Source organism: Fringilla coelebs, assembly GCF_963513975.1.
Source record: "Fringilla coelebs genome assembly, chromosome: 21".
Lineage (NCBI taxonomy): Eukaryota > Metazoa > Chordata > Aves > Passeriformes > Fringillidae > Fringilla > Fringilla coelebs.
In genome coordinates, this window is record NC_140047.1 from 8,499,441 (window position 1) to 8,522,897 (window position 23,457).

At 43.8% G+C, this 23,457-nt stretch overlaps 1 protein-coding gene across 1 annotated transcript in view; it reads right to left on the bottom strand.

Moving 5' to 3' along the window:
* Positions 1-1,513: 1,513 nt before the first annotated feature.
* Positions 1,514-23,457, bottom strand: part of AK8 (adenylate kinase 8) — a gene marked incomplete at both ends in the record, with an annotated part of 64,224 nt that continues 42,280 nt past the window's right edge. The window contains 2 exons of the mRNA XM_084219855.1: positions 1,514-1,751; positions 3,821-3,901. Of these exons, the coding sequence (XP_084075981.1) occupies positions 1,514-1,751; positions 3,821-3,901 (319 nt within the window). The remainder of the gene's footprint in view (positions 1,752-3,820; positions 3,902-23,457) is intronic.

The window sequence follows — 23,457 nt, forward strand, 5'->3', positions numbered from 1 at the left end:
GGGCTGCTAAAGATGTCCTTGCCCAGCTGAACACAAGGGTTTTGGCTGGCCCCTGTGCCTGGGAGCAGTCTCTGCCTCAGCCTGGTGCTACAGGCTGGAGTTTCTCAGCTCAAGAGGCACCAGGGACTCAGACTTCTTTCTTAGGATTCAAAGATATTTATTCTGAGACTTTCAGAGCTGCCCTCAAGGCTAGAGAGTCCAATTTCCATCCATCAACACCCCTCCCCTCCCAAAAGCTTTGAAAATTCGGACTTCAAATTCTCACAAAATAACACAATATCCTCATTGCCAACTGGACAACTGGGGTCTTTCCACCTGAAGTTACTCTACAGGAGCAAGAAGGAAATTTGGCCTGTACATTTTTCATTTCTCCACATAGATCTAGACACACACAGCCAAAAACAACAGAGACCCAAATCTACTGACAGCAACAGGACCAGAGGAGTCACCTAAACCCAAAAGCCTGTTCTCTCTGCCTGCACCTTCCCTGAGGATTTCAGGAGGAACCTGAAGCTCTTCCCCATGCCCTGGCAGGTGGAATTCACACACACACACACAGAGGGGAGAAACAGAGGGAGGCATACCAGAGGCATCCAACCCAGTTCTCTACCACAGCACAGATCACTCCCCTTTCTTACGGGCATTAAAGATGTGCATTTCCCCAGCCAGAGTCTGAGACAGCCAGCAGGCTTTCAGCAGAGATTTTCCAGGTAAAAAGTTTTCATTGCTGCCATACCCAGCCAGAGAAGGAAAAAAAAAAAGAAACTCTGGATACCAACATGCCCAGGCACAGCTCAGGCAGAGCAGCCACAGGCTGGGAGCTGTGGAAAAGAGAATTTAGGGACCCACCTGCTCCTGCAGCTCGTTATGTCCTGGATTAGGTTCTGCAAGTGATGGAGCTGCAATCAGTTTTCCATGGCTCTGGGTATCCTGTCCAGCTGTTCTTTCTGCCCAGCAGAATGGGGATGGCCAATGCATCTGCAGAGGGTTTGTCAGCACTTTTTAAACAATCTGAGTTAACAGGGGAGTTAAAACCTCTGCCCCCAACCTCAAACACTGTGGAGAAAACTCCCAGCTCTGCAGTGAACTTTCTTTTTCTCTTTGCTTTAGGGTTTGCTTGCAGGGACAGTGCCTGGGTGGCTTTGGTGGAGAATTAAGACACAAACACATCTAACAGTTTTAATAATCCAAATTGGCTTCATGGGTCTTATGTAGTGAAGACAAAACTACTATTCAGAAACAGAAAAAAATATTCAAATTAAACACAGGACTTCCTCAGCCACAGTGTTTCATATCTTGCATCATGAAACAAAAGCCAAAAAACTTTCCCCTGAAGCCAAATTTCTTACCCTCTGTACTTCACTCAGCCTTGGTGAGCTTCAGATTTAGCAGAGCTTGGCTGAATTCCCCCTCCCTGCTGATAACCTGCCACTTCAGCAACCAGACTGCAAATATTACAGGGAAAAATTTAAAATCAACTCTTCCACAAATCATCCCTTTAAATTATAAACTTCTAATGTTTTTTACATGGCAGGGGCTTAATGATACAGCTTTCTATGAACTCAAAGATAACATAAGGGTCTTGGTCAGCATTGACATAAAAAGCATCTTGGTAAAAGTCCTCCAGGGCTTTGACATTGCTGTAATAGATGTTCAGGCGCTTCTCAATATTTTCTTCCTCATCCTTGGGGTTCTGCCTGAGCCTGGCCTGGATCTCTGGAGTGGGAGCTGGTCTGAACGTGGTGTGGTACCTGCAGGGGAGAAGAAATGCTGAAATGAGTTTCAGCTCAGCCTGAGGACACAGCAGCCACCTCTGCAGGTACTCCGTGCTCTAACCCATCACAGCCCCTTGGCCTCTTTCTGCTCCAGGCTGGGGTTTTAAAACAAAGATTGGGAATTTCAGGGCAGATAATCTGTCATTTCTGCCTTCAAGAATCTTGGATTCTCACAGGCCAAGGGTTTCTCTGGAGGGGATGCTGGTAGTGTTCATCTGCTCCACACAAGGAGAATTTTCTATTACATTACCCAGTGCTCTGGGTTCAGAAGTATTTCCAGATCTTTTACTCATAATCTTTGATTCCTGCCTTTAAATAGGGATCTTAAAAAACCTAACCTTAAACATAAACACAGCCCTGTGTCCAGCATTGCTGGGACCTGTCACTTTGTGTTTAAGGCTCTCAGGCATTTAATTGCTAACATCTTAATGTAGTAGCAGAAGGTAAAAAGAGGTTAATTCACCTGAGATAGGTTTTGGTTAATTTTGATTATCCAAATGCCAGAATTTGGCTTGCCTCAATTCACAGTTGTGGCTTCCCTCAGTTACTTCAGCAGAAAAGAGGATTTTCATGCTCAGAGTCCTGTAGCAGTGCCACAGCCCAGCTCAGCTGACACCAAAGGAATTCTGGTGATGCTCCTGCATTGCCAAAGGCTCCCAACAACCTCTGAAAGTTCCTTTGCAATCAAGTGTTTAAATTCCCTGTTAGAATTGATAATCCCAACTCTGAGTATCTCCTCTGCCCTAACACAAAACCAGCTTTTCCCTCTTCCTGTACAGATAAATGTCCTGAAATTTGGGATATTTTGGGATATATTCCTGATATTTTGGGATAGAAGCAAAACCAAGGAGACAGCAGAGCCTGTGCCTCTGCAGAGCTCAGATGTGGACAGAGTTCTTCCACATGGGAATCATTCAGGACCCAGCTGAAGGCCACCCCCTGCCCTGCAGCCAGAGGGACAGGATTTACACATGCCAAGGATTAGACCCAGCACCTAAAAGAATTCAATTCACGGAGAATTTGTGAGGAATAAACCCCAGAGTGTGGGAGAGGGAAGCGTGTGAAGTGGAGCAGATACTGAACAGCCTAATCCTAATGATAAGAAATGCAAAGATGTGGGAATGATTTGCTTCAGCCTGCTCCTTCCTGCTGCACAACCACATTGCTCATTACTAAAGCAAAGAGAGCAGTTACAGCAAATCACTGCTGCTGTCACAAGTTAATGCTGCACCTCGAGTGAGATGTCTGAATAATCATCCATCACTTTGGGACAAATCCACTCCTTATGGCCCTAATCTTGGAGGGTTCAGGATTTGTCTTTGATGCAATAAGATGCTCTCAGCCTTTAGAAAAGGAAAATTAAGGGTTTAAAATTTATGTGTGGGGAATCATAAAACCAGGCCACAAGTGAAGTTGTGAACACGTGCCAACTCCAGCAGGTATTTGGGAAGATCAGTTTATTTGTGACTTGTTCCCTGGAAGTGAAGGGTGGAGAAGGCAGGAATGCTGAAGGTCACTGCTGAGACCAGGGGCTGTGACACCAGTGAGAGGAACCAACCTTACAGTGACTCACACCAGTTTGCTCTACTGAGCAGGAAACACATCAATACCTCCCAGCAGACAGGACCATCAAGGGAGCCTGGGGAAGTAAAATGCAGCAACTTTTCCATTTTCCCCGGCTGGGAAGCCTTCAGAATTCCCATGGGAATGTCTGAAAACCATCTGCATTTAGGCTAGGTTTCAGACACCTTCCCTCAGCATTATTTTCCCTACCAATTGAGTTACCATGATAAAATGTTAGACCTGAGCAATTTGCTGCTGTACATTTCAGGCAGCAGGATTTAAACCCCCCTGCTCTGAGGAGCTGCTGCAGCAGGAAGGTGGGCTGGTGCTTCAGCAGCTATGAAAGTTTTAACTGTTCTTTTAAGGAATCCCTGAGCAGGAGTACAGCATTCCTGAGCTCCTTAGATTGCTAAGGAGCCCATTTGGTGCTTTCATCTCCCTGGCAGCCAGGAAAAGGTTCGACATGAGGCAGGAGTGCTCACCTCTCCCCAGTGACAGGATCAGTCCTCCGCTGGGACAGGCGCTCCATGATGGACTCGTAGGGCAGATTAAAGAAGAACACCCTGTGGAGAGCACAATTCAAGGAATTAAAAGCCTGAGAACAGCCCCTGTGTGTGCTGGTGTTTGCAGGGGTCCCAGGATGAGGGAAGGGATGAGAATCTTGACTCCATGTTTCAAAAGGCTGATTTGTTATTTTATGAGATATATTATATTAAAAGAAGATAATATATTAAAACTTACTAAAAGAATAGAAGAAAGATTTCATCAGAAAGCTAGCAAAGAATAGAATGATAACAAAAGCTCGTGGCTCTCAGAGTCTGAGCCATCTGACTGTGATTGGCCATTAATTAAAAACAACCACATGAGACCAATCAAAGATACACCTGTTGCATTCCACAGCAGCAGATAATTATTGTTTACATTTAGTTTCTGAGGCCTCTCAGCTCCTCAGGAGAAAAATCCTGGCAAAGGGATTTTTCAGAAAATATCATAGCGACACTTGTGACCTTCAGAGCGGGAGTTAATCCTCACCAAAGGAAGAGTGGCAGTGACAGTCCCCCCAAACCTGCAGGGCCACAAATGTGAGCACAGGATTTCTGCAGAGCCTCTCCTCACGTGCTGTTGGGTCTGCAGGGTGAGCAGGAGCTCTGTGGCACAGGGCTGTGTGTGCTGGGGGCTCTGACAGCTCAGGCTGGGGGAATTGCAGCTGGAGCCTCTCTCAGTCTGCCCCAGCCTGCTCACCACCCCAGCTCTTCCCTCTGAACCTCTCCAGGTCCACCTCCCAACCCACCCAGCAAACAGAATCACAGTGACATGACCCCAAAGGTAAATAAAAAACCTCTGCTGCTCCTGTCAAGGACAGAGAAAGAGCTTTGCCAGAATTATGCATTTCTCCAGTGCCCATGAGAGGGATTTTCCTGTTGCTGTTTCAGTCCACTTCCACTCCTTTTGCCTTTGCCTCTCCCCAGAGTGAATCCTCTGCTCTGCCACTGCTGCCCTGCACCTTTCAGAGTGCCAGGACAGGACACAAACCCCCTGATGCTGCTGACAATTCTCTGTCCCTCCAGCAGCACTGCCAGGGCACGGGGAGCAGCTCAGCACAGCTGGGCCTTGCTGGTGACGCTGCTAAAGGAAATATCAATGCTGAATGCTTCATTAGAAAATCAGAACCTGCAGTTCCCATCGAGCCTGAGCCAGGGAGAGCTGCTCAGCATCTCAGAGGGGCAGCCCCACTGGGCTGGGTGCCACACCAGGAACAGATTTTCACCCCTGGGGGCTGGAGCAGGACTTGCCAACCCATTTCACAGAGACAACACAAACTCCCTGGCGTGGATGAAGGATGCAGAACCAGAAAACAAGCCCCACATGCACCCAGACACATCCACTGCTGCATATAAACTGCTGTGCCTGTCCCACATTGATTCCTTGTCTTTTTGGTTCATTATAGTGCTCCTGTTAATTTTATATTTGTGTTCCAAAGCTCCACAGCAGAAAATTCTTGACAGACTGCTGAGCATGAGCAGACATGAATCCCCTGTCCCCCAGCTACTGGAGGCTGGGCAGATCTGCACAAAGATCACATTTAACAATTAGCTCAGAACAAAATAAAAAATAAGGCTCCTTTGAACCTATGAATATCATTTTTCCCAGTGAAGCACAAGCTGAAGGCTGTAAATACATCTTTCTTTACAACACACCTTCTCCTGCTGCTGCCTTCAAGGCCAGGCTTCCTGTTTTCATTTTTGTCTGCTTCTCACAGGAGATACTGCGTGGTTTAGACATTCACCAAAGGAACATTTTACACTGACTGGGTGGGATCAGACCAGATGAAAGGCTGAGCTTTACCTTGGCATGCACATAGCAGATTACTAGAATCCTTTGTAGGATTTAAAGTTATGAAAATCATCTCTCTTTTCAAATGTTTACAGATAATGACTTCTATTCACACTGTGGTAACAAAATAACAGCCAGGAATAAAACATTCAAGATCTTGGAGATTCCAAAGACAGGAAAAGAACAACAGTTTCAACACTCTTTTATCCCTTACACTCTTAACATTTTGTTTTTCTTTGTTTCTGTTGCCCAACAATGGCACAAAAACGTGATTGTCACAACAGGTAACATCTGATGATGTGTCTCAAGATGAATATTCTAGTAGAGAGGAACAACATTTATACAGTCATGATAATTGATAGAGCTTCCTATTATATCCTGAGCTAAACAAACCCACTGAAGGATTATCACCTGGCATATCAAGAAAGCTTGTCGTAATTCATAGTTAGGAACACAAAAAGTATTATGGGATTTGAAACACAAGAGCCTAAAAAACTCCACTTAAAAAGCTGCCAACAAAATGAACTCTGAAAGCCTTGTCTGAGACTCCCTTCTTTTCCAAACAAGATGCTGCTTATTATCCAGCCTGGTGTCACCATTAAAGAGGAGCTGGGGGAGGTGTGGGAGGGTGCAGACATCCCTGCTAATGCGGATTTCTTTTTCCCCCACGTGCAGTGTGTACCAGCATGCACAGAATTCACTGTGCAGCAGCACAAACTCCCAATCCAAGGGTCCTTCCAGAGCAGCACAAACTCCCAATCCAAGGGTCCTTCCAGAGCAGCACAAACTCCCAATCCAAGGGTCCTTCCAGAGCAGCACAAACTCCCAATCCAAACATCCCAATCCAAGGTGGGATGCCTCACCCTGCCACTCCACACATCTCCCACAGATGAGAGGAAACAACACTCCCCAGGGCTGTCAGTTTAAAATCGTTCAGAAGCAGAGAAAAAAAAAAAGATGAAGGGGAAAAGCACTGACAGAACTACAGTCTAGACTTAAAACACTTCCAATTAGAAAGCTTTATTACCATTTGGAAGGAGACACATACCCCACACAGTCTATTAGGCAGCCCCAGGAGGTTTACTCACAGGAGTAAAGCCTATTTCCATGGATGCAGGCTGGGAAGTGTTACCCTTGGCTATCTGATCCATCTCCTGCAGCTCCTCAAGGTGCTTGTGAGCAACATTTGCCCTCTGTCCCTTGCTCAGGCTCCTGTGACTCTGCTCACATAACAAAGCTCACCCTCCCACTGCCCAGGTAACACATTTGATGGATTTCTCTTGGAAATCCTCATAACACAGAGGGCTGCACTTGTGACCTTGATCCAGCAGCAACTGGAACAACTCCCTGCAGGTACTGGGTTCCTCTCCAAGCAGAGCTTGGCCCCTTCCCCAGTTGTTCTGGAGTTGGGTTCCTCTCCAAGCAGAGTTTGGCCCCTTCCCCAGTTGTTCTGGAGTTGGGTTCCTCTCCAAGCACAGCTTGGCCCCTTCCACACGGCAGGCGTGGTTTCCTCACATAAATGCATCCCCTGTAAAGCTCACTTCAGGAATCAGCCAGGCTTTGTGTGTTGTAATGTCACTGCTCCTATCAAGGGGAAATGTGAAACAGATGTCATCAGAATTGGTAGACAGGGAGGAGAGGAAACACAGCCTCTTATCAAAGGACACATCACCCTGCTGGATTAGCATCCCCTGCAGCAGGGGTGTGGTGTCACTCGGCACCAAGGGGAGGGCAGGGCTGGCCACAGGGCCACCAGGAATCCTCACTCCTGTGCCACAGGGTCAGAATCCACCTGTGGGCAGCCAAAAATCGCTGGCATCCAGCTGGAGACTGTGGGGGAAACTTGGTGCAGCCTCTGAGGTCTCTGAGGATAAAAGTTCCCCCTGACTCCCACTGAGTGAAACCAGAGATTCCTAAGCACAGCTCTGTCCTCTCTCCTTTGTTCCATCTCCCACGAGAGGGATATGTGGGAAAAGGTCCAGTCCTGTCAGCTTTTATAGATGATAAAACTGTGAGCACAAATGTTAAAAGGCACAAAAAAATCCGTGTGTCAGAATCCTGCCTCTTCCTCACTGTACTTGACATCATTTATCTAATCTAGTGCAGCTTCCAGATACATTAGAGAGATTAAATTCCAACAAATTAATAATGATGATGACACCTTCACTGTGTACCCAGTCAAATGAGAACTTGCTGCCTTTGGATGGTGATGAAATGTATTCCAGCCCTAGCAGCTGGAATGTAACTCTGCTTTCCTAGCAGCCATCTGGCATTCCAGAAGAGTATTCCAGCCACTTCTGGCTATTCAGACAGTGTCAGCTCAGAGCCTGGAGGTCACCAGGGCATCCTGATGCTTCCCCTGGCAAATGGGGGAGGAGAGGGAAGAGCAGGGGTGGCAGGGGTGTTATTTCATCCGGATTGTGAGACAGGATTTTTGGAAAAATGTGTCCCAACCACACCATAAGTGAAGGATTTGTGACCTACACAGCAGCATTCAGCTAATCCTGAGCTGCATTTGTTCCAGATGGCAACCAACCCACTTAATCCAAGTTATTAACAACTGGCAGTGCTCAGTGCTGTCCTCACAAGAATTTATTTGGTGGTGGTTTTCCTGCTCTCTGGATATCACCACACTGGCTTCCAACACCTGGAAGGGAAACATTTTGAGTGCTGCTCTAAGAGAAGCAGGTGTGCCTGAATCCTGGAGTCCTGTGCTAGGGAATAAGGAATGGGAATAAGGAATGCTCCTGCTAAGGACTGTCCCTTTCCAGGATGGCACCAGTGCCCTGCCAGCTGCCTCCACATCTCCAGAGAGCTGCAGCTCTGCCTGGCAGCCAGGTCCTGCCATTCAAGCACAGCTGCTTCATGGGGCTGACCTAGATGGAGCCAGATGTTGGCTGTTCTAGACCTGAGTTATTCACTTAGGTCAGACTCTCCTCCTTGGCATTTCCCATTGTGACACTGGGGGAGTGGAGCCCAAAGCCAAGCCCTTTTTATAGAACTATTGTCTGTGAAATCAGATCATCCCATGAAATCAAATCCATGCTTTGTTTTCATTTAAGGATGTAAAGACAACACAATGGGATATCTGAGGCAGGATCCTGATCCCTACCTGGCTTTTAAAAACAGAGACTACTGACTTGCTTGTGGCTATACCAGGGCCAGGTCAAGCTTTGCAACAAAGTTAGGATGCTTGAATTGAAACAAAAATTCACCACCAGCCAATACTGAGCCACTTTTAATGCAGCTTTTAAACTTTTGAGTTGAAGCTGCAACTTTAAAAATAGTAAGTTATTAATCTTTCCCTTATTTTCTTGACTCCTATATATCTTCTCTGTCTCAGGCAGGTACCAGCTGCCATATTCCCATTCTTCATGCTCTGCACTCTGCAAAAAAAAGAGGCCCCTGCTGGCCAATTCTTGTTTAAAATTGTGCATAATTGATAGTGGCAAATCTACCCCAGCTGTGTCTAAAACCTCTCCAGGGGCAAGAAAAACACTCTCTGTGACTGTCATTAAGTACTAAATTAGCAAGTGCTCCTGGCACTTTACAACGTACCACATCAGTCTGCTTTAAAAATAAAACATAAAAAAGAAAAAAAAAAGTGAAGATCAGATGCCTGTGTGATGTCAAAGTTACAGCAAACTTTGCAGGCTGAACTTTGACAGACCCTCAGCTAAATCAGAGCAAAAAGAACAGGAAGGAGAGAGTGAAAGAAAGAGAGAGGAAGAGACAAAAAGACAAAAAGTTATCTCCTTTTCCAGGCAGACAAATAGAAAATGTCAAAATCAAGGCTACCAATGATTGTGCCTTTCATGAGGCACAGAACATCCTACTCCATGTGGAGATATCAGCAGTGCTCCTGATGCTGTGGCACGATTCCCCATGGAAAACAGCTCTCCTGAGGATGCTGCTCTGGCAGTGCAATGGCTACAAGTTCTGTGACTGAAATATAAAGGTGAGAAAGAGCTGAGGTTGAAGTGTAAGGATGCAGAAGGTCCTAAAAGGCCACCACAGGTACAATCTTGTGGGATCTCTGGCACAAACACAAACTCCTCCCTTTGGTTCACAAGGCAGACAAAGCAGGTGGGGAAGGAAATCACAGAGTTCTCACCAATCATGGAAAACCTTGGAGGCATCATGGACTGATGGCAGAGGGACAAAACCATCTCTAAAAACTGTCCTGAATCTGGGTAAACTCCAAGACTCTCATTGTTAACACTGACCACGTTATTAGCTTTTAAAAGTTTCAAAAATGCACAAAACTGTGCAAACTTCTGGATTTTACAAGCAGAAAGGAGCTGGATGGCAGCTGTGGTCAGGGTACAAAAACTATCAGCATTGCAAAAAGGACTTTTCCTTGGGTAGCCCCACCGAGTGATCACAGCAATATGACAAATCAAGTTAGTGGTCCAACTTGACAGGTACAAGGAGGTTCGGATTTGAATCCAAGTAATTCCAGATAAAACCCTGACCATTTTAGCTTTGTTGACTTTCCAGCCAGAGATACTGACTTGGATCAATCAATTCCCCCAAAACTTGGAACCTGAATGAAACCTTGGCTAAGCCCCTTCTCAAGCACCATGGCCCGGACACAGGAATGCCAAGCGTGTTCTATTTCCACAATCGCATCCTGCATCCCCAATCCCCCTCTTAAAAATGAAAACTGGCCACACAGATCCCATCCCCCTTCTCCCAAGGCTTGCTCAGGGCTCAGTGCAGCTCTCACCAGGTGTTTTGCCCATGGGTAACCAGACCACAAAGGCTGCACCCCTGACTCAACATGAATCACAGTTTATTCCCTACCCTAAATACTCCTCCTGCATGTCTCTGCAATGGATAAAATGATCCTTATCTCTTATTTATGGAAGGAGCTGTTGGGAGGTTTTATTCACTGATTTCTTTCAAACTCTGGGATATCTTCTGATGAAAGATGCTTGATTCTATTTTGGGAAGTAATTTCACCCTCTAGGTTTCAACCATAAGGGAAAATACACTGCATAAACACTAAAACACAGGTTAATCAGCACAAGTGTTTTGCTTATTGAGCTCTTACAAAGATTCATGGAATGACAAGCTATTTCCAGACCCTGGATCATTTCAAATGGATGCATTTCTGTGCAATAATACAAAAGGCAGCTCAGTGGGGCACTATTCCCAGGACGTGGCTGCTGGCCAGGGGAGCCAGATGAACAAAACCCTTTGTGGCTGCAGATGTTCCTCCCCTCACCAGCAGAGCAGAGTTATGACTCTGGCAGATGTTTTCCACCCCCCAGCTGGATGATTTGAGGTGTCAGGGTCCCTCCTTTGTCCCACCCCAGCAGCCTGGTGGCTCAGCAGGTGCCACACCAGCTCCATGGATTCACAGCAGCGAGGAACCCCAGAGTCCTCCCATGGTCTGCAGGACTTGGGGCTGTGCAAACATTACAGAGCACTCAGAGAGAGAGCAAATGTGCTTGTAGGAGTGGCTTCAATGCATTTTTAAAGCTTCTTTGGAGGAGGCAACATGAACTCTTTCTGTGTGCAATCAGTGGCTTGGATGCATTAATACCTGCATTCAGAACTGCTTTACATTTCCCTCCTCATTTCTATTCTTTGCCTCCTCCTTACTCTCAGCTGTTATTCCAGCATCTTTGCATTCCCCCTGGAGTTCATTCCAGCGGTGCTTTATGAATCACAGAATAAGATGGCAGCCAGCAGTGCTTTGGAGGAGTGTGGCTGGCACCATTTCTGCCCTGCACAAGGTTAATCAAACCCCTTCTCAGATAATCCACAGCTTCTGCAGCCCCAGAGGCCTGAGGTCAGCAACCTGAACCCTCTCCCCCAAAAGCAGGCCTGTTTCCTCAGATCCCTGCAACCCTGCAATAATTAGATTCTGCAAAGCAAATCTGGAGCAGAGCAACAACTCCAGGGTTAAGCACCAGCAAACTCATCTCAGGACTGATGCCTTTGCTACCTGTCTGCAGCTTGGCACCAGCACCTCCTGCTCCTAACAAGGGTGAAACCTATGCTCTTCTTCCTTATTAAATAAACAGAATCAAATTTAGAGTAAATGATATTTAACCCCCCCCCCCCAACATTTAAACACTAACTTTTGTCATTAGTAAGATATTTGGTATGTAAAAATAAATAAAAGAACTGACACTGAAAAAGTGTATGATTTGGGGGCAAGGGGAGGGGATAAAAGAATGGATTATAATGTGTCATTTTATATATGTGTCAAAGGAAACCAATTTCATAATAGGGAATAAAAATTCCCTGTTTAAATACTGTCAAATAAATCCTCAAATGTAATAGGGTTCACTTGTGGGGAAAGGAAAACTAAATCTGATTAAATATTAATGTGGCGTAGTATTAATTAAGAGAGAAAAAAGTCCATCAAGAGAACCCCAATATGTTTACTGTGTCCCCAGGAAGCTGGAAAATTTCACAATCAAGTGTGTAAATGTTCTAAAAAAGGGTCCTGAATATTTTATGAATATTTGTCATAAAACAGAAATAATAACCACTGTGCAGAGCTATTAGAATTAATATTTATGCTGCCCGCCATGAAATATTCATGGGGACAGAGAAAGGGGGGCCCGTAAGACAAGAATTAATTTACATTGGGCTTGGTTTACCCGCTGGCTTGATGTTTAAAGACGGCTTGACAAGGCTCCATATGAATCCGTCAGTCACTTGCAGCAGTAGGTGGGGTGAAGGCGGGGAGGGGGGAGCGGGTCCAGGCTGCTGACAGCTCACAGATTGAGTTTCTGACAGCCCTTAAAAAATCTAAACGGCCCCCCACCTTTTTTTCCTTCTTCCATTGCCCAAGGCGCTCTGTACTGCCACCGTTCATCCGATCTCCCCTTCCATCTGCTGAAATTAAGGAATTAATGAGCGCTATACACTTTACAGCAGGCCCCAGGAATGTTTACTGGTGATTAAATTATAATGCAGCCCGAGCTGTATAATTCATGAACCAATTAAAGGAAGTGTTAGTTGATTTGATGGGATGAGGACGTACAAAAAGCATTTAACTAATAGGGAACCGTGGGCTGCCGGGCGCTTTGGCTTTCTCGGATTACGCGGCTAATTGCTCTGCTTTATAGGGCTGTCACAGATAGCCATACATATTTCATTGTTCTCAAATACTTCAATTGTTTGCTTTCGTGTTGCTGCTGTAATATGTAGAAGCCCAGCCAAACTTCAGTGTAGTTAAAGCACTACTCTGCAAAAGCAGGTTGCTCTGGGAGGAGGGAGGGACGAGAGGGGCACGAGGAGAAGGCTGGCTGAAAAGGAGTAACTTAAAGCCTCAGAGTTAAATGTCACTCAGCAATTACATGATTAAAAGGTGCAACATATGATAGTCTTTTGTTTTACAACTTTTTGGACACTAATATTCTATGCTGACTTCACCGTGGAGAAAATATTGGTGCGCTGAGCTGCTTTTTGTGTTTCTAGTACTGAGGGGAAAGTGCATTAAAAAAATCCAGCAAGGAAGAGCTAGATTGCTGTGGTTATCAAGAATAACACATCGTGTTTAAACTTAGCTGGTTTGATATTCTAAAACACACGAGAGATGAAGGAGGTTGATTTCCCACCCGGTGTCTAATTCCGAGAGCTGCTGACTCGAGCGAGCTGCTCATCCCCACAACTCCAGTCTGCTGCACAAGGAATGGGGGAATCTGCCATTCCTGCTGTTTCACAAAGCACTCCCCCACAGCTGACAGGCCACAGGGTTTGATGAAACAGATTGTCTGGATTTGAAGGGGCCTATCAGTCAAGTTACTCCTCAGTCAAAACAGGCACGTTCCTCCAGCAGTGAAATCCCCAGCCCATATCCAAAGGTATTGCTGAAGAAATTAGGTACCATCAGATAAACATCTCACACAGGCACTATTTTGTGGTTAGACCCTGGACTCTATTAAGTAAACAACAAGTGAATACTGGATTTCCTTAACTCAGTGATAAGGACTTCAGATCTCCATGTGCCCCTGGCAAGGTGTTTTGCCACCCACCTGAGGGACTCCGTGGTAAATCCTGACCTAATTTGGAGCTTTCCATTCCAAAGTGTTGTACAAACACCAGCTCAGCAACTTCCAAGATAAGTTATTATGTAAAGTTTATAATCTGCTTCATCCCTTTCCCTGCACCTGTTCCCTCCAGGATCTGGGTTTGGAAAGCAATCCCTGTGGAGAGCCCTCCACCAGAAACCAGGATGTCTTTGCAAGCAGGTGTTCAGCAGGAGACCTCCATTCAGTGAATAGTTACTTTTTCCTGAAAAGCAGAGCAAACCTAAGTGGCCCCAGAAAGAAGGAGCTGCACACCCCATTTCCCAGGGCTGCACTCAGATCAGCCTGGGGCAGTCTGGATGGGAAAAAAATCGGGGTACTAAAGAAAAAGGATTTCTCATATAGCTTGACACTAATGTTAAAAGCATGCAAATAAAAAAAAAATCTTAAATAATTCCCCTTATTCAGGACTACCATATATTGATAGTTTGTCCCCAGTTTCTGGGTTAAGTGATGCAAAACTTTGGCTTAGTTTAAGGTAGGATCCAAAATAAGGGATAATGACACCAGTCACACAGCAGGAAAACTTGTCATCAACCCACTGGGAGGCAGAGTAAAATGGAAATTGGATTGCCTGCTCTAGAAAATAAAGGTTAAATTGTCTGGGAGATAAAGTTGATCCTAAACTCACCTAAGTGGGCAGTGAAATCTGAATTTACAGATAATCATGGGGACAGTTCTACACACTAGATGTGACCCTGGGGGGCTTTGAAGTACCCATTGTAGGATTAAATAGATCTGCAATTTGGTAAAATCCATTCAGTTAGTTTCTGACATTCAGCACCTGGGACAGCAACACAGAGTGCTGGTTGTGACAAAAGCAGGGTTTGTGCAGAAAACTGAGCTCAGGCTGTGTCCCAAGAACAGTGAGCAGCACTGTGGGCATTACATGGGGGAAAAGCAGAGGTGAGAGCAGGCTCAGGAATCACTCTGTGCCAATGATTGCTAACAGGGAACGTCAGAACTTGGCAATGTCAAGGAATCAGAGGCGCTGCAGAAAGTATTTTCTTTGTGTCTTTTGAAGTGCCCTGGATACAATCAATCACACAGAAAAAAACTCCTATATTTCAGTTCAATGTGGAAAGGGCTATTTGCATTTCAATATGTTCAACTTATCCTGCCAATAAAAACATGGAATCATGAAGAAGAGATCAGGCCACTGGAGTGAAAAACAAGAGATGACATCCTGCAGACCTTTCAGATAAAACAACTTCTTGTTTGTAACATTTCTGTTGACGTCCCAATATTTCTGAATGATTGGGTTTTCAAATGAGATCAGTCAGCATGCAAATAAGGAAACAGGATCAAGACATCTCCCATATCTGATTGGATAGAGAAATTATCAAAAGACCCTTTTTTCATATCAAATTTCCATCACAAAAGGTCAAACTTTCAACTCCCATTACTTTTGCTAACTGCATTTCACTGTGCCTGCCAGCTCATTGCTGCTGCTGTTTTCAGAGGAAAAACAGAGAAGTAACAAATGATTCCATCTTCCCCCACATCTGTCAGACAGGATGGACAAACATTTTTTAATCTTATTCAATTTTTCTCCATAGCCCTAAAAATCCTTGCAGCCCAAACGTCCTTTCTAACCTGATTAGCTATTCCTAGGATGCTTTTATTTTTCTTACAGGTTCTCTTCTTATTTTCTAGCCCACAGACAGAGTACCAGCTGTGTTGTCAGAATGTTTTGTCCTACAATTTGGCCATTTAAAACCCTTTTTGATGTGTGCTTTCCTAAAATACATGTCCCTGTGTTGTCTGGCTGGACTGCTGCCTAAATACATAAATAATGGATGTTCCAGAAATGGCCCAAGACTCAAACACTCAGCTCACACAAACTCAGAGGAGCAGCTCAGCACTCCAAGGTGCCATCCACTGCTTTTCAGGTTTAAAGCTGAATTCTGAACAGCAGGGATAGCAAGTGGGGCAAGCACAAGAAAAATGAATTCATTAGTAAATTGGCAGGACTCGATGTATTTGTTGCTACTGGTCCATAAAAATTCTCCCTCACCATGATTATCATTGCAACATATATAACCCATCAGATCAGCACCTAGAGGTTTCTGTTGCTCTGATTTTCTCTGTTGTTCTTATTACTCAACAACTAAATGCTTCACAAAGCCATTTCCTACAGAAATATTTATGTTCCCAAATGTTTATTGGCCCCTCTATCATGATCAAGCTTTTATGAGCACTCTATACAGAACTCTGAATTAAATACATAATTCTTGCTCTATCAGATCTGTGTTTGTCTATTCCACACAGCCAGGCACTGTGGTGAACCACAGAACACCTTGCAGAAAATCTAATTTATATGGTAAAGATATTTCTATCCACACTGACTGTGTGGGCTGGTGATTACAGGAAGCTAATGAGCACGAGGAGGATGAAGGGTTTAAATTCCATTAAAGTCTTTTATTCATTGTGCTGGCTGTCCTGAACAACCTCTGCCAGTGATTTCCACACAACCACAGGCTCTGAACCACCCCAGGCTGGAAGGAGATGGAGGAAATGTCACACAGGTGACCACGACAGCTCAGCTCCATGCAACCATCACCCTCAATCCCCTGGAATCTGCCCTGAGCCAGGACCACTGAACAGCTCAGATCAGGAGCTGTTCCCCCTGGTTACTTCCTTCATCTCTGATTTTTCATTTTTCTTCTCTTCTCCTGTTGACCAGCAGTGCCTGTGGTGATTTGTCAATGTCTCTATGCAGCAGCTAAACTGAAATCCTGGCCTCTCTACCAACATCAGATCAATGTTCTCAGCTCCTTGCTGCCCAACAAATGCCAGATGCAGAATACAGAGAAACTTTTTACATATGAATGCTTGGGAATGGCTGGAGCTGTGCCAGGGGAGCTTTAGGTGGGAATTAGGAAAAGGTTCTGCCCCCAGAGGGTGGTGGGGCACTGCCCAGGCTCCAGGAGAATTTGGACAGCAGGGACATGGTGGGATTGTTGGGGTGTCTGTGCAGGGTCAGGAGTTGGGCTCCCTGATCCTCGTGGGTCCCTTCCAGCTCAGGATATTTTATGATTCTATGAAAATAACAGTGAATACAATTTATCTGTAAGTTTCTGCTCTTCACATGTCTATTGCTATTGACTCACTAATCACCAGGCCACTTAAATGGATCAAAAGTCATTATCTGAAAGGTTAAAATCTGTAGTGTTCTCTTTTTTCCTGAGATGTGTCTGGTCAAAGGTATTTTGAGGATGAACTGAGGATTTCAGTCACTAGGTAAGGTCTGGAGCTCATGGGATTTAATAATGGGCTCTTCAGAGTAGATGAAGAAAATATAAAAGATCTGCTGACTGGAAACTATATTTGACATTCAGATCCATTCATGACTGAGGTGTGGGAGTCTAATAATGAGTAACTGCATAGGAAGTTACTCACTCTTGGATTGATTGCACAGGCAACTTTTAAACACAGTGATTTCTCCCCTCAAAGATACTCTAGCTCAAACAAGACACTGTCTGAACCTGTTGTGAATTACAATGTGTTTGGAATTAATCAGACAGAATCTGATGTTTAACAAAAAAGAGAAAGATGGATTTTTCTTCTTAGAACTGTTTTAAATGAAGACTCCTGTTCCTTAAAAGGCCCACCCACTATGCATAACTGTTTGTACCTAAAATAAGCTGAAGGAAAAGGGCACTCCTCCACTTGCAGCTTGCATAAAGGAGGAAAATGTGGAAAGCTGAATGTTTATATTATTTCCCTGCTAATATACACAGAATCCTGCCTAACACCATAATGAAAAACACCTTTTATAAAATCAAATCCTCTGGTTCTTCTGAGGGCAAAGCTTCCAGGTTACCCAACAACTCTCCAAATTCACAGCTCAGACAACCACACCAACTCAGCAGCACACAGACTCTGTGCACCTTGGAAGAATGAGGAATATTCACAAATATCACCCCTTTGCAGAATATTTTTTTTTTAAGGGCAGGGAGGAAACCAGAACAGCTTTTTGTGTTGGCTTCCAGGAAAGAGCTTACACTGCCATTACCATAAATCACCCCAGAACATCCACAGTGATAGAGCACCTTTCATTAAAAAAAATACTGCAGCTTCCTTCAGAAGCACTGCCACTTGCCATTTCTTTGAGGTAATCAGATAGCTGTTAATTAATAAACCTGTCAGGTGAATCGTCCTGCTCTGGTCATCATTATCCATTCTGTAACAGAATCCTGCTCTCATCACTGCCATCCACCCCATAGCTTCCAGCTCAATTAACTTAATGCTATGCAAATGAGAGGCTCTCCTCATCATTAGCTTATAGCCCACAAATGTTAATAACATAATTGGGCCTTCAACAGGGTAATTAGACACGATTTCTTCCATTAGTCTTACAAGGCTAATTATTGTTGATAGGAGAGAGGGGATGAGTCCCAGTGCTGCATGCAAAGAGGGGCATCTGGTTAAAGCAAATATAGACAAACCATCAACAAGGTAAAACAACAGTTGAGATCCAGAGCAGGGTCAGGTAGGGATGGGGTGAAGGAAGACACCATCAGGAGAAAAGAAATCCTACAAGACAAGAATAAACCCAAATATCCAGCCTGATGCTGGAGCTCTCCTGCCCTTAGCAGTGAAACAAGGTGATGCTGAATAAATCCAAGGAAGCTCCTCTCAAGTTTTTGCAGACAGGGCAGTTGGGAAGCTGTGCTTATCAAAACTCTCAGGTTTGAGATGCAAATGTGCAGCCACAGAGAAGACCTCAAGAACTGAATTCATTCCTCCACTTCCCAGGTCATGATGTGCAACCATTTCTCCTGCCATCGCTGGGTTGGCTGTGTTGGATCACAAGATTTTTCTGAGCAACACCCACTTGCTGTAAGAAGCAGAGAAAATGGTCTCAAGTTGAGCCAAAGGAAGTTGAGATAGTAGGAAAAAAATTCTTCATGGAAAAGGTGGTCAGTATTGGAATTGCCCAGGGAAGTGCTCCAAGTGCTCAAAAATGTGTGGACGTGGCACTTGAGGACGTGGTTTAGTGGTGAACACCATGGTGGTGCTGGGTGGAAGGTTGGATTTGATGATTTTAAAAATCTTTTCCAACCTTCAGGATTCTGTGACTCTAATTACAAAATTGGAGTATACTGAATTCTTGAATAATCACAAAGTAAAATGCGTGCCAGCAATTTATTCACAGAAAGTTAATAAAAATCTGGGTTCAGTGTAATATTTCTAACAAAAAAAAAAAAAAAAGGGAGCAAGTTTCCAAATGTAAATTATATTTTGGCTGGTGGAATGAAAGCTCAGGATTTGTACCTGTGCCAGTTAAACCTGTGCATCCATGGAGGTTAGAAATGTGCAACTGGAGACTGAGTTCTGTGAGAAAACTGGACTTTCAAAAGGAGAAAGAAAACTTTACAAAAATATGGCAAGTTCTCCACACCCACCACCACTTAGCTTTGACAGTTCAGTGTCTTGCTGCAAAGTATTTAAAAAAAAAGATAAAACTGAAGAGTGCACAGGACTCAAGGGGTTGAAAAAAACCACATTATTCCTTTATTTTGTAACTGTTTAACTTTGGGGCACATTCATGGGCGATATGAATCCTTTGATTTCACTGCAAGTATGTGAGGAGGAACCTTTTCTACAGACTTCTCCTGAAAATCAGCTTAAATTATGTTCACAGAAGTAGCAGCTTTTACTAGAAGGTTAAATGAAACCATTACTCTTTGAACCTTCTGTACCTTGACCTTTGGTCAGTCTCTCAACAGAACAGGATTGTTCACTCAGTGAATATCAGTGGGATATTAATCAGCATTATGTCAAAAGAATGACAGAGCACAATTTTTTAAGGATTATTTTTATCAAAGCATGGCAGTGCCCCACTGAGCTAAGAGATACAGAACCTGGAAGGAAAGGGTAATGTTTAAATCCTCTGTGGAATAGATAAAAAATCTTTCACAAAGTGTATTTCAAAGGACAGCATGGAATTTTGCAAACATAATGGGTTTAGGGACAGAAAATATGAACCTTGCAAAGCATAAAAGCTCTGGGTCACCTCTTACACCTGAGCCAAAGGAGGCCAATTTAAGTGATAGTGATTAATACATTTATGTGACTGCAGGTGATCCAAGCCCATAGAACTGGACCCAGTGCCTCTGTCAGACATCAGGGATCATTCCCACATCTCTCCTCAGAATAAACCATGGCAGGATTCAGTTCCCCTCTCTTAAATTGCCCTGCACTCACTAAATTTACTCTCACTAGAAAATTCTGAGCAAATATCTTGTTCCAAGGCAAACAGCAGTAACTCCACTGATGTTCTAATGAAGATCACACTTTCTAATCCTCATGGCAATGACAAACCAGTCTCCATTCAATATGCAATATTCCTTGTCAGTTTTACTCACCTAAACTGTACTCTGTTTGCTACAGACTGATGCACTTGTCTTCCCAGACCTTCAGCCTGGAGAATCCAAGCAAAGGCAGCACAATTCCTGTTCTGCTGAGGGTTTTCTGCATGGCTCATTTTGCCACATGAGCTCTGAGTAAAGCCTTACTCTGGGATTGCTCCCAGATCCAATGAGCTCACTCAATCAGAGCACAGCTGGCACAATCCTGGCCATGTTTTTACAGAAATTATGTGTTTTACAGAAATTCTGAAATTCTGTCCAATTTTTCAGAAATTCTGAATTCCAGGAGTTCATAAACTCAGTTTTAACCTGTACAAGATAGAAGGGTGGCCTTGCTGCATTTGGTCAGAAGAATATTCAGCCAAATTCAGCCACCACACTACTGAAGTAATCATGATGGGAAATACAAATATAAATACAATACAAATGCAACACTGGCCAGCCCTCCTTTCCCCTTATGCTTCCTCAGCCACTAAATATCTTCATTTACAGCTCTCACACATGCAAATTTCTCCTCAGTTTTATCTACACATGTCCTCTTACCAATGCAAAGAAAATGCCCTGGTTCATTAAATTTAAATGCTGCCATATCTTTATATTTAAAGTTTTCCTCCTTCACTCATTTTGCAAAAGTTTTTCTGGTTGTAGGCAGTTCTCAAAATCTTCGTTACAAAAGTGCTACAAAACCAGCCTTGCTCCTGTATGGTTTTTATTTGTGTGCTAACTCCTGAGTTAATTCAGGTGAAATTTTGAAAATGACTGCCTTAGACCACAAGGAAATAGTCAGAATTGAGAAAGCACATCATCTTTAATTTACTTATTGGCTGTGAGACCAACCAGCACCTTTCCCTCTCCAGTTTGGTGCTGAGTTCAGAAAGGCAGCCTTGATGTTGGTGGCAACTTCCAAGAGAAACAGTTCCAACTAAGGGCAACCAGGATAGAAAGTCTTCAGGTTTCCTCATCTTTCCTCATTTGTGAGAGATAGTTACTGCAGGAAAATCTCCCTCCTTTCTGCAGTAAAAGGAATGAAAGGGTTCTGCCTGTGGTGTTGGGTCCTTAAAAATAACAGTAAAAATAAAAATACTGACTTAGAAGTAGAAGCTTTTCTTCTTTCTCTTCCTGGAGATGTTGGAAGCTTGCTGAGATCAGAGCACTCCTTAATTGCTGTATCCAGGATTTCACCACACAAACTCCAGCCATCAAAAGGAGCTTGTATGAGATGAGGTAACTTCTAAAAATAATCCCTGCCTCCCACAACTGAAGCCAAATATACCTCCTATTCTTGTTGGAGCAAAATCAGCTTGTGACAGCAAATGCAGCATCCTACAGAAAGCCCACAGAAAGATTTTAAAACTGCATTTGATGTTTTGTTATTGCTGGCTCAAGATGCATATTAATGCTTCTCCCCAGGAGAGAAAGGCTCTTATGGGACCAATATAGGTCAGGCAGAATGTGCAGCAGAAGTGACATAATCTTTTTATTGTAATCATCCAATTTCCTATCAGTTGGATTATTTAAGAGCAAGAGCTTCTATTCAGAGGAGTGTTAGGAGGGAAGAGAGAGCACGGTCTGAGGAGGAGGAGAATGGAGAGTAAGGATTGGCTAGAGCTCAGAAATCTGAACAAGGAGCTGCTTCCATTGGGTTTGTGTGGACAGAAGAAGGAGGGTGAGTTTTTGCCCTAGGTGCTGAGCAGAGCCCTCCTGCCAGAGGACAGGGGAGGGAATGGGAGATTCCTGAACAGCTTGTGCCCATCTCTCCATGCCCACTGGTGCCTCTTGCACTGGAGGCAGATCAGGAAACAAAGGTAAATGACTTAATTACAATCTTGTTAACGGGCAGGATGAGTGTCCAAGCACTTGCATTGAGAGAGAAGACAATCACTGAGCTGGTCCTGTATCTTAGAGAAGGCCACAGCAGTAGGAACTGGATTAAACTGATCCCACCTGCTGAGTGAAGCAGATGAGTCTTAGTGAGAGGAAGATTTGCTAATTCTGCCCAGCAAACACTGGGATTCCCCTTGGCCAGGGCAGTGTCTCTGCTGGTGGGGAGCACAGATCAGGATTCCTCACCTGAACCACACTTCCCAGAGAGTTCCTGTTCCATGAGCACCTCCCAGAGCTCTGCAGGAGCTGCCCCCTGGTTTTTACCAAAAGCCTGCTTGGTTTGGGGATGGAGGAGAAGAGCCCAGCTGAGATGGGAGCACTGAAATGCAAAGGGAAAATGAACCCAATCCGATTAGTGAGAGTGAAGAGTCACTAAAGCAGCAGCCACAGAATGGCTGGAAGAGTGAGCTGAGAAAAAAAAAAAGAGAATGACTGAAACAGAAAATTATGCTGCCTATTATTTTTACTATTTTACAAATTAATCCAAATCCTACATAGTTCACTTGGACTTTTCCTACAGTTTCTCTGTCTCTCTGGTGCAGGCAAATTGTATTATACTGATTTAGTCCCTTGATTAGCACATCATTTTTCTCTCTCTCTTTTTTTTTTTTTTTTTTGCCTTAAAATGAGGAGAAAATAAGATATAATATTTTTTCTTTGCTGCTCATCATATTTTGGTATGCCATCAACTAAAACCACACCTATTATAAATACACAATATCCATCATTTAAATTAGGTCAAAGTTTTTAAAACGCTCTGTAAGATTTTTCCACGTCAGAATAATTCAATCACTATCATGTTTCCTTGATGCAACTATTTTGGGATTTAGCTTGTTCCTTGATAGGGATTTAATTAAGTCATTTACATGTAATTTCCAAATAAGTAGCTGTTGCAAAAGGCAGCAAAGAAATGAAAAGGCAAAAAAGGAACCCGAAGGCAGGAGATCTTTAACAAAAATATTTCTGATATAAAAATGAATCTGAGGAATACATATTCAGTGATAAGTATTCCAGTCCATGTCTGGTAAACTCTCAGATAATGGCAGCATGGTGGGGTCACTGGGGTTCTATTAGCTCAATTAATGAGGAGTAAGGTAAGGCTAACACCCAGCTCTTCAAACGGCTCAAAAATAGAGCTGATAGTAATGGAGTTATTAACCTTCAGCAGCCATTGAATTTTACTGCTGATTCCAACTCCATTTCCTAGTTCAGGCCTCCATTAATAGGCTGTTTATTATCCCTAATCCACATTGGGATCAGCTGCAGAAATATGAAAGCCCCATGTAAAGACCAAGTAGTTTAAAAAAAATCTCTTTTTTTCCCCCCATTCTGATTTCTCCCTTTTCAACGTATTCAAAAATTCTTCCTTAGAAATTATGACTTCATTATCCTAAACTGTTTGAATACATGTTCTCAGCAGCGTGGTGGAAAAGAAGCTTTAAATATATTATGTAAAAAGATGACATAATT